The sequence below is a fragment of the Paramisgurnus dabryanus genome, chromosome 16, assembly GCF_030506205.2.
Source record: "Paramisgurnus dabryanus chromosome 16, PD_genome_1.1, whole genome shotgun sequence".
In the NCBI taxonomy this organism is placed as follows: domain Eukaryota; kingdom Metazoa; phylum Chordata; class Actinopteri; order Cypriniformes; family Cobitidae; genus Paramisgurnus; species Paramisgurnus dabryanus.
The window spans coordinates 16,446,653-16,457,490 of NC_133352.1; the positions used below are offsets into that span (position 1 = coordinate 16,446,653).

Consider the following 10,838-nt stretch of genomic DNA (forward strand, 5'->3'; position numbering starts at 1 on the left):
ACGACTTCAAAACCACGACTCACGACTTTGAACTGGGAGTACATCGATCTAGTACGAGTTCACGGGTGGGAAGTCACGGGTTTGACTGCCGTTCCAGAGCACTTTCACCGGTAGAAGGTTGTAAAAACACGAGTTACAGGCTGCCTGGAACGCATAGGGTCGTGAGTCGTGGTTTTGAAGTCGTAACTCACGGGTTTAAAAACCTGCCTGGAACGCACCATTAGATTCGACGCTTCAGCAGCAAGCACTTCTTACGTATTATTTCTGCGACATAACGTGGCTATACGTCAGAGCTGCGCGTCTGCGTTCCTCCTTTCTCTCGTCCTGAAGATGGCGGCAGGGGTGAGTAAAATGGGAGAACAGAGACAGGTCTTCTAATATCACACATCTCCATTCACAATCATTACAGAATCGCTCCAATCCTTATATCTTTGAAGTGTATTTTCATTCCGATGTGTTTGATAGTCTCTTTCATAGCTGTTGGAATGATTATTTATTTTATAAGTACTTCCACACCCCTTTATTTGGTGGTTAGAGTGAGGAAAGACGCATCAGTGCTCCTTTGTGCCACGTTAGCTATATGCGCCGTATAAAGCGCACGCGTCTCTAATTTTATTATATTAAAGTGTCGCGGTACGTAGTTTATTTTACAATATAAATTATGAAGCGCAAATGTTAACCCATATGTTCATGTGTCAACAAAAGCTTGTGAAATTAGTATACTGAAGTGAAAAGATACAGGCTAGTGAAGTCATTAAGTAATAATCACATTTTACTTTTTTGGCTAATGACGTTATCTAATTCCTAAATTTCATTGGGATACCGAACATTTATGAAGGGGTTTTCAAACACAAGATGGTCTACAAATGTGCTACTTCAGCATCTTCCAGGTGCAGCACAGCACACTCGTAATTTTAGACCCTGAATTAAATTCAAACATGGACTGTATTTTGTGCTGAGAATTCAGCATTATCCATCCCAGTCAGTGTTTTGTGAATGGACTTTCTTTTGATTAAGTATATAACAGCACACCTTGGATTAATTTGAGTGATGCTAAATGAAACCTCCTCTGTCTGCAGACTCTCTACACATATCCAGAGAACTGGAGGGCCTTTAAGGCTCAGATTGCGGCCCAGTACAGTGGAGCTCGTCTGAAGGTTGCGAGCACCCCCCCTGCTTTCAGCTTTGGGCAGACGAACCGATCCCCTGCCTTCCTCAGCAACTTTCCCTTGGGCAAGGTCAGTATTCTCAAGTTCGGATCTTTGCATATATGCTTGAATGTTCTTGACTAATTCTCATCTTTTCTGTTAAGGTTCCTGCTTACCAGGGTGATGATGGCTTCTGTCTGTTTGAGAGCAATGCCATTGCTCACTACTGTAAGTGAAGATGTTACATCATGTTTGTAATTATGGAGGTGTTTTATTACATGCAACCAATTTTGTTGTATTATTCTGACAGTGAGCAATGATGCCCTTCGTGGCAGCACTCCCCAGGCTGCTGCCCAGGTGCTGCAGTGGGTCAGCTTTGCCGACTCCGAGATCATCCCTCCAGCTAGTGCCTGGGTGTTCCCTACCTTGGGTATCATGCAGTTTAACAAACAGGTGGGTTTTATTCATTATAATGTATTTCCACTGGCACATCAGAGAATTTGGAGTTCTGTGTTGTAAACCCTTTTCAAACAGTGCATGGATCCCAGAAAATCGCCAGAGTGTTTTTGCTTGAATGCAGACGTGTCCTGGAATTGATTCTGGGATTACTTCTGGGCTGGGAACCTATTAACATTGCCATAACGTGTCCTGTGTGAACAAAAGGTGTGAACAATACCGTAAGGAGTGTGTTGTTGTGATGACCCACAACAGACTAGTTATCGTTTGACCGTGGGTTTTAAAGGCAGATCAACGTTCATGGCGAAAAATGTCTGCAAAATGAAAAGCAGCAGAGATCGGGAAGCTGCCCACGATCTGTGCTAAACTGAGATCGTTCATCAGCTTGAGAAACGGTACACACAGTGCTAGTTTATGATCAAATCACAAATAATAAGCAAACTTAAGAAAAATTCAAAGTGCCCGATTACAATTACACATCTTTGCAGGATCTTTACAGCATGATTGTGAACGCTAGCGCAGATTTCAGAAAATCACTGCCAGTGTGAATTAACCAAAATGAAACTATCCCAGGACGAATCCTGGACATGCTATCTGTATATTTACTGCAGTTTGTGAGCATGTCAAAGACATAAACAACCTAACGTCTGCACGTCTGTTGGAAACAAATGTAAGAAACTAAGCTTGCCTTCAGTCCAGTTGTTAGCAAGCACCCAGCATTTTGTTTTTCGCTTGCATTTTTAATGCCCGCAACTACTGTCAGCACTTTTTCTGCACCAATGTCAATCTGATACCCACCTGGACAACGAATCACTCGACTTTCATATGGATATTATTGCTTGTTCACTATTTCTCACAATGTACCAGTGGAAATGCAGTGTCATTCTTTGAATATCTATATTTTTCTATCATGAATTTTCCTATCTTCATTTTTTTTGCATTTAGGCCACAGAACAGGCGAAGGAAGAGGTGAAGCGAGTCCTTGCCGTCTTGAATCAGCACTTAAACACTCGCACTTTCCTGGTTGGAGAGAGAATCAGTCTGGCAGACATCACTGTTGTCTGCTCTCTGCTGTGGCTTTACAAACAGGTGCGTTTGTGTTGTCTCTCTTGTTGTTGTCTTTTGATTAAATTGTGACATTTCACCTGTGTCAGAAGTTTAGCCATGATGACACAAAAAAATGGATGATTTAACTTTTGATGGCAAGACCTAGCAACATCTTGCATTAGCAATTTATTAATTCCTAGCAACATGGGCCAATTTAAAGATGTTGACTTTTTTGCAGTCAGCCATTTTTAATTTCAAATAAAAAAGAATTGAAAGTTTTAATAGTAAAAGCATTTTAGCTGAAATTGTGGCGTTTCTTGAGAACTGCATTCGGCTGATTTTGTGATTGTAAAATGATTTTTTCAACATTTCTTTAGGTTCTTGAGCCCTCTTTCCGTCAGCCCTACCCCAATGTTACTCGCTGGTTTGTGACCTGTGTCAACCAACCTCAGTTTAAGGCTGTTTTAGGAGAGGTCAAACTCTGTGAGAAAATGGCGCAGTTTGATGGTACGTATTTTTTATGTCCGTAATCCACGTCACATTTATAGAAGCTCTGGGAACGTGCGTAGGATCCTTACTTAAGTCTATATACGCACAAAGGCCAAAAATGGCATATGCCAAAAAATATTAAGACTTCTAAAACAAATCACAGATCACCTGCGTGTGTGTGTGTGTGTGTGTGTGTACATGAATCATCCTCAGACACCACCCTGCACGCTAGGCTTGTTGCGATAGTCGGTGAAACGGTGATTACCGGTGCTTCAGCCTCTCACCGGTTAGATCACTTGCCCACCGCGACACCGTCTTTCACCGGCGTTTTGATATTTTCTTGTAATTAAATCATTTAGTTTGGTTAGAGAGAGCAAACACTTACAACTGAATGTGTCTGCTGGCTGAATCAAGCGGAGCTGAACGCGCGTCATCACAGAGCAGCGGCTGCGGGTGTCAGATTTCATTCCTGTCACACGGCGAGCAGACGATGGCAGAAGACGCGTGCTTACTCGTTTTTGTTATAAGATACATATATGATGTTTAATATAGGCGAGATCGTTTTGTTGTTGTGTTTTTCATTAAGAAGAATAATAAACCCATCATTCAAGCAGCGCTTTATGGAGGAATAGCCGGTTGCTCTGCTTGGGACTGGCGGGTTTCTGTCAGAAGTACCTGCGCACATTGACTCAAGCACTTAAACCAGCTGTTGCACTCACATTTGCACGCAAATTCATACGCGATTTAACGCAGCGTACGCAAGCGCTGGATTTAAACAACAGTTGCATCTAATTCAAAAGTGAAAGTAAAATGCGTACTTCTGTGCATTTATAAGCCCCTCCCACCCGGTGAAACCGATATAACCGGGTTTGTCACGCACTGATTAACCGGTGGGAAAATTCTGTCACCGCAACAACCCTACTGCACGCCCATTCTCCTGTCAAGTTTTTCAAAACCTCTTACCTGTGTGGGAACTGGTGTACGCACGTTTCCTGCCCGGTTTTGTGCGTACGCACGCACGCTTCATAAATGAAACCCCTTGTTCACCTGTCTGTTACAATACATGATCTACATCAGAAGAAATGGCAACAAAACATCTTAAGAAAACCCTTAGTGATGATAAGGGTCATTGTGTTTTTGTTATTGGGTATAGTTTTCTGAATTTAACTGGTTTATTGTAACTGGCTCCTAGATCAGAAAAGGATTTTGAATAAGTGATCTGAATATTTATTATTATTCTTTTATTTAATATTCTTATGGATTTGCAAATTTATTTGCAGCTCTACTACAATCCCTTAGAATAACTGTTTTCTAGTTGTTTTGCTTTACATATTTTTATAATATGAAAGAAATATTCATAATAACATGTCTTACCCAAAAATGTCATTTATCTAGCCAAGAAGTTTGCAGAGATGCAGCCCAAAAAAGAAGCTCCAGCTAAGAAGGAAAAGGCCGGTAAGGAAGGAGGCAAGCAGCAGCAACCACAGCAGCAGGAGAAAAAAGAAAAGAAAAAGGAGGAAAAGAAGCCTGCACCTGCTGCCGAGGAGGAGATGGATGAATGTGAGGCTGCGCTGGCTGCCGAGCCAAAAACAAAGGACCCGTTTGCTCACCTTCCGAAGAGGTACTTGATGCACCCCTACCCATGTTAATATGACAGCCTGCTAGAAATGAGTCGTTTAAGAGTATGCTCATGGCTTTGGTTGTAATGTTGATCTTTGTCTTCTCACGGCTAGCTCTTTTGTCATGGATGAGTTTAAGAGAAAATACTCCAATGAGGACACCCTGTCCGTGGCGTTGCCTTATTTCTGGGATAACTTTGATCGTGAGGGCTTCTCAATCTGGTATTCTGAGTACAAATTCCCTGAAGAGCTCACCATGGCCTTCATGAGCTGTAATCTTATCACAGGTACGGTCCGGTCACATTGACTTTGATAAATAACATTTTTTGTATATTACTTGCGTTCTGTTTATTTAACCTGATGCAATATTTATTGCTTGCCCACGAGTTGTAGTATTACAACATGTACACTCATGTTCTCCTCAGGAATGTTCCAACGACTCGACAAGCTGCGTAAGAACGCCTTCGCCAGCGTCATCCTCTTTGGCGCAAACAACGACAGCTGTATCTCCGGGATCTGGGTCTTCAGGGGTCAGGAGCTTGCGTTTACTGTAAGTGCTTCACATATTCCAACCTACTAGTAAATAGTCTCCAGTAAATGTTAGTTATAGTGTGGATCATTGTTCAATACATCTTTTAAAACCAAAATGTATTTGAGCAGGTATTCCGGAACATTTCCATTAATTTTTTTTATTTTTTGATTGACAAAAGCGCATGTTCGCCCCTAACACAAGCATTGGTTAAGCCAATGTTGCAATGTCAGGATGTTCATGCAAAGGGTTGTAGCTTTAGGTATTTGTGCTAAATTCGGTTAATGTTCTCAGTGTTATGTCAGGTTTCTTGATAACCGTGTAATTGGACATGGTTTCAAAAACATTGCATACCAGATTTTAAGAACTGCCAAACAGATTGGGTGCTTTCATTCCAAAGCAAATGGAGAAAGTTTTATCTCTGGTTTCTTACATCATGTATTTGCACTCAGCATTAAAGGAACACTAGATGATTTGATTTTTGACCAATTGTTGCAATAACCAAAAAATGTTTCCATCACAACACACCGTTATTCATCTTACTTAAAGTAATACACGGATGTGCGTTTGGTAAAAGTAAAGTGCAAATTTATGGAGGGTTTAACCCCCCCAAATAAGGCTTGATTCTGCTGAAAGACCTTATACAAGATGTATGGCGCTCTTAAACACGCGCTGCTAAATTTTATTCACGAGTAATAGCAAAGATATTTCATATTAACAAGATGTGTCATGGTTATTGATATGAATGGGGGAGATTGCAACAGTCAAAATGTTCCCTTTAGTCCTGCCTCCCAGTAAAAAAACAGATTGTCGATCAATAAAAATGAAATGCATACGCAGAATCAATGGATCTTGTTCCTGGAGGTGTAGCGAATATGGTGGCGCACACGACTTTCTTTAAAAAGGACTTGTGGTGATGGTGTACTGTACAGTACTGAAAAGATGTAACTGTAAAAAATTACCACTAAATATGGATTCATTGGCATCATTTGACACATAATGGTAAACTGTATAAATTACAGCAAGTGCTTTGTTCGTGTGCAAGGAAATGTCAGGACATGTCAGGAAAACTAGAAGTGAGTAATTAATATGATGAATATCAGTTGGATGTACTGGACTCGCCTATAGTGTGTTCTTGTGTAATGTTTTGAAGTACTTGAGTAGGTTTGACTCTTTTGTACATTCAACGCAGTGGTTCTCAGCCTTTTTGGCGTGGCCCCTCCTTGTGCATCCCTTTGGGGATTCCTAAGAAATTGATGACGTTAAACATCTCAAACTTAGAATTTGAGTTAAACAAAGCATAAATATACAGAGCATAAATTATACACTGTAGTTCTGTTGTTTAGTAGCCTTATTTTTCTGATTTTTATTTGCACAGAATGGAATGAATTAATGCATTTTTAAAAGTCAAATCTGCCCGCATCCAATTTGAGGACGGTGTAATGTTTTTCTTTGGCAAGGATATGCATATTTTTATTGAATAAATTTAGCCAGACGTAATTTAATTTCAACTACGCTCACTTAAGCTGAGGTAACTGCATTACCCGAATTAGGCAAACTAATGATCTCCGCTAATGTATAATTTCAAAGTCAACATATAATTCACACACTGGTTGAAAGGCAGTCCTAAATGTCAAAGATTTTCTTTATTAAATCAAGTACACACTTGCTTTTGGTCAGTCAGTGCCAACGCAGAAGTATATCTGTTATATAGAAGATTTCCTCATGTTAAAGGTTGTGTTGTGTCACTTTGTTGAAGCCAGTTAAATTATATTGATGTCAATATGCCTTTTTGCAAAGAAGATATTAGATTATGAGACTTGAGCATGGATTTCACAGACAGGGTCACATTTTTTATAATCTTTAAATGAGATTAGCAGCATCCAAGTTTGATTTCAATAATTAGTTTCACATTGGCTTGACATTTGTTTTTGAATTTTTGTTTGGTAGACTTCCACGTTCATCACAAAAGTGAACGAATATCCTTTGATGTCCTGTTTGGATTCCAGCTATATCCAAAGTAAAATCTGAAACAAGACCAATAGAGACCCACTGATGCAAACAAGCATTTGAAAAGATGTTATAAAGCTGTTTTTCTCCAGGATGCAACACACCACAAGATAACTAGGCTGTTACTTGTTGAGGTTTAGTTTAGTTGCTTGTCGTTGTCCACGCCCACTCATATGATGACAGTGTCCTCTATTTATGACAAGGTGGACTCAACTGTTTGCTAGAAAGCCGGTTGTGCAATGAGTTTGTTATGCAAATAGATTGATTTATAGTTACCTGCATGCGATTAATATAAATATAAATAATAACTAATTAAAATGACTTTAAATACTTGTATTCAAAACTATGATTTTCTTTTTTCAGCTGAGTGACGACTGGCAAATCGACTATGAGTCATACAGTTGGCGCAAGTTGGATGTTGACAGTGATGAGTGCAAGACCATGGTGAAGGAGTACTTCGCATGGGAGGGCGACTTTAAACATGTAGGCAAACCTTTCAACCAGGGCAAGATTTTCAAATGAGATCCGATCTTGTGCCCAGTATTTATCAACAGCAGAATCAATGGACATGAACCCAGTTTGAGAATCTCATGTACAAGGTTGTACTGTGATGAATGGAAGATTTCAGTTGAGAAAAATAAAAAATGTTTTCCACAACCCCACTTCTGGATGTAGTGATTTCGTTAAGTGTCACAATCCATTTGGATAAAACTGTAGTTTCTTGGAAATTTTAGTTAGTTGCTTATTTGTGACCCAGTTATTTAGCTGTTGAATAGGTTTCAAAATGTTCTGTTAATCTATTTATACCTCGTTCACACTGTCAGGCCAAATTTAATTTTGGTGCACATCCGATTTGAGTGTCACAACTGTTCAGATCCGATCTGTGCGTCCCGTAGCGTTCTGCCGTATTCCGAAATATTTGCAAAATGTTTTCTATGGCAATGACGTCACGCTGGCACGAAAGTCTGCCTCGATATCTGGCGTGTTTACGTTTTACGTCATGCGACAGCATGGTGTAACCCAAAAGCTACACAATTGTGGTCAGAGTGGTGAGACTGAAAAAGGATTTCAAACCACCCCTGGGTGTAGCCTTGAACTGATAAGAAAAAACTTTGTTTTTGGCCAATCACACTTTCTAAATGTGATCGTATATGCACCAAAATCGGATTTGGACTGACAGTGTGAACAAGGTCTAAGTAAACTTGTGAAAGTTTTGGACAAGGTAGTTTTTTCCTGGCTTTGTTCCCTCAACAGATTTTTTCAGTGCTTAATGATTTCCAGACACCAGAGATAAAGCAAACAAACTGACATTCTCATCAAATCTGGAAATCATTGTATCTCTGGGAACAAAATGGCGCCTCAGACATTAAATTAAGGGAATGTTTGCATATTTTGACATTGGCTGTTGGAGCAATTAACTAATCCACCAGAGGGAGCCCAAGATTGGAAAACCTTTAAGTTTTTTCCAATATAGATATTAAAGCTTTTAACCAAACCCTTTTGGGAATGTTAATCAAATTTTATATTTATATTTACTTTTTAGGCAATGCTAATATTTACTTAAGCACCACCCAAAATCTTTACTTCAAGGTGCTTGTGTCACATGGCTATCTCTTTCATTTCTGTGGCCGGTTGCATAGACTTTAGACTAGTCTTACAAGTTAGTCATTTCTTTTCTTAAGAACTGATGATAACCGTTTTAAGTCAGTTGTGTGAAAATGTTGTCTGATCTCATTTTAGTCCGAAAAGTAGATTTAATTGCTAGTTATTTAGCTAGTTGTTAAGACGGTCTTATTTACCGGCTATGTTTATGCATCTGGCCCCTGATGTCCTAATGCAACTCTATGCTTAGTCACACACACTTAATCCCATGAAATACATGCTCATCTATTACATCATTCTTCAGCAGTTTAATATGCCCATAATGTGTCTTAAAGGGGACATGTCATGAAATGTGACTTTTTTCATGTTTAAGTGCTATAATTGCGTCCCCAGTGCTTTTATCAACCTAGAAAATGTGAAAAAGATCAACCCAGTAACTTAGTTTTGGTAAACCATTCTCTGCAAGCATGTGAAAAAATAGGTCATTGAAATTTGGCTCCTCTTGTGATGTCAAAAGGGGATAATACCGCCCCTTAACCTGCACTATCCACAACCATTTAGTGCAGAGATCAGCTCATTTGCATTTTAAAGGACACACCCAAAAACGGCACATTTTTGCACACACCTACAAAGTGGCAATTTTAACATGCTAAAATAAATGATCTATTTGGTATTTTGAGCTAAAACTTCACATACGTACTCTGGGTAGACCAGTGATTTATTTGACATCTTAAAGTCTAGTGTAATGTCCCCTTTAATTTTATTTTATGGATTAAATGCATTCCACATAACATATATTGCCACAGGTTTTTATTTACATCCTGCTATAGGGGAGGCTTCAAATAACATAAACTGCTAACTATGCAGATCTTTTTTTGTTAACAAGCTGTTTAACTTTAGCCTCCCCAAGCACATTGTCCTCTTTCAAAGCACATCCCTAAATGCACGTAGCATTTTTGTGTATTACTCATTGTTGATGGTGGGAACAATCTCCTACATCTGCCGATGTCCAAGCACACAGTCGTGTTTGCATAAGATCATGCTAGCTTGACATGTCGGTTGACACGCCTCAGGTAAGACTGTGTAAACTAAAAATTAAAACAAAAGGACCACACCCTACCAAAGGGCGTGTCTGTAACGCATCCATTATTGTCTCTTCAAAGCTTGAATCGTTTAATACACATGAATCCTGTCACTAATCCATTACATTTCAGTCAAAAACAACCTCGATAAAGGAACAGGTAGGGTGCAGATACACAGAACGCACGCAAGGGGGAGCAATGCGATGAGAATGGTTTGGCATTAAGTAGGCCAAACAATTTTGCATGCTGCCTTGAGTTGCGCAAATGTTGTGATGGATGTAGCGCTATTGAATTACCTTTGATAAAATCCCATTCTGTTGCTCAGTGTTGAGCATGGGGTGTGGCCTGGGCTCGAGACTTTTTGAAAGGTGGACATCATACTGACCTAACATAACCTCTTTGTGTGTGTGTGTGTGTTAGCAGATAGGCAAGAATTGGTCACAGGAGCTATGATTCACTTGCATGACTTTGAAGAGCACATGCACTGTTCTTGTCAACTTGTGATCTGTTACGTAAAAACTCGATTTTGGCCTATGAAATTTCTGCATGACAAAGAGGCTTTACACCAGATCGTTGTCACTTTGATTTAAATTTTAAATTTTTTTTTAATGTTATTAATGAAATCCAGGCTGAAGTTTCATAATCTAATGATAGGATTAGGAGTATTAAAGTTTGATTGTAGTCTTTGGCATTACCATAAAAATTCTTTATTGCACTTACATTTTTAAGTTTAAACAACTTGAATTTTACAATTAATTTCAACTTTAGTAAGGAGTTCCTATAAGTTATACAAATGGGTAACACTTTACTTGAAGGGGTTCATAAGACTGACATGACACTTTCATAATCATGATGA

At 39.3% G+C, this 10,838-nt stretch overlaps 1 protein-coding gene across 1 annotated transcript; it reads left to right on the forward strand.

Moving 5' to 3' along the window:
- The first annotated feature begins 272 nt into the window (after nt 1-272).
- Nucleotides 273-7,960, forward strand: eef1g (eukaryotic translation elongation factor 1 gamma). Its single transcript, XM_065266464.1, has 10 exons — nt 273-342; nt 1,080-1,238; nt 1,313-1,376; nt 1,459-1,601; nt 2,550-2,693; nt 3,029-3,158; nt 4,536-4,761; nt 4,874-5,046; nt 5,185-5,309; nt 7,662-7,960. The coding sequence occupies exons 1-10, from the start codon at nt 331-333 to the stop codon at nt 7,818-7,820; spliced, it is 1,335 nt and encodes a 444-aa protein (XP_065122536.1). The 5' UTR covers nt 273-330; the 3' UTR covers nt 7,821-7,960.
- Nucleotides 7,961-10,838: the final 2,878 nt, after the last annotated feature.

Excerpts from the sequence above, each read along its gene's own strand:
- eef1g (XM_065266464.1), top strand. Across the intron at positions 5,047-5,184 it reads GAGCTGTAATCTTATCACAG|GAATGTTCCAACGACTCGAC; the intron begins GTACGGTCCGGT and ends TGTTCTCCTCAG. Across the intron at positions 5,310-7,661 it reads GTCAGGAGCTTGCGTTTACT|CTGAGTGACGACTGGCAAAT; the intron begins GTAAGTGCTTCA and ends TTCTTTTTTCAG.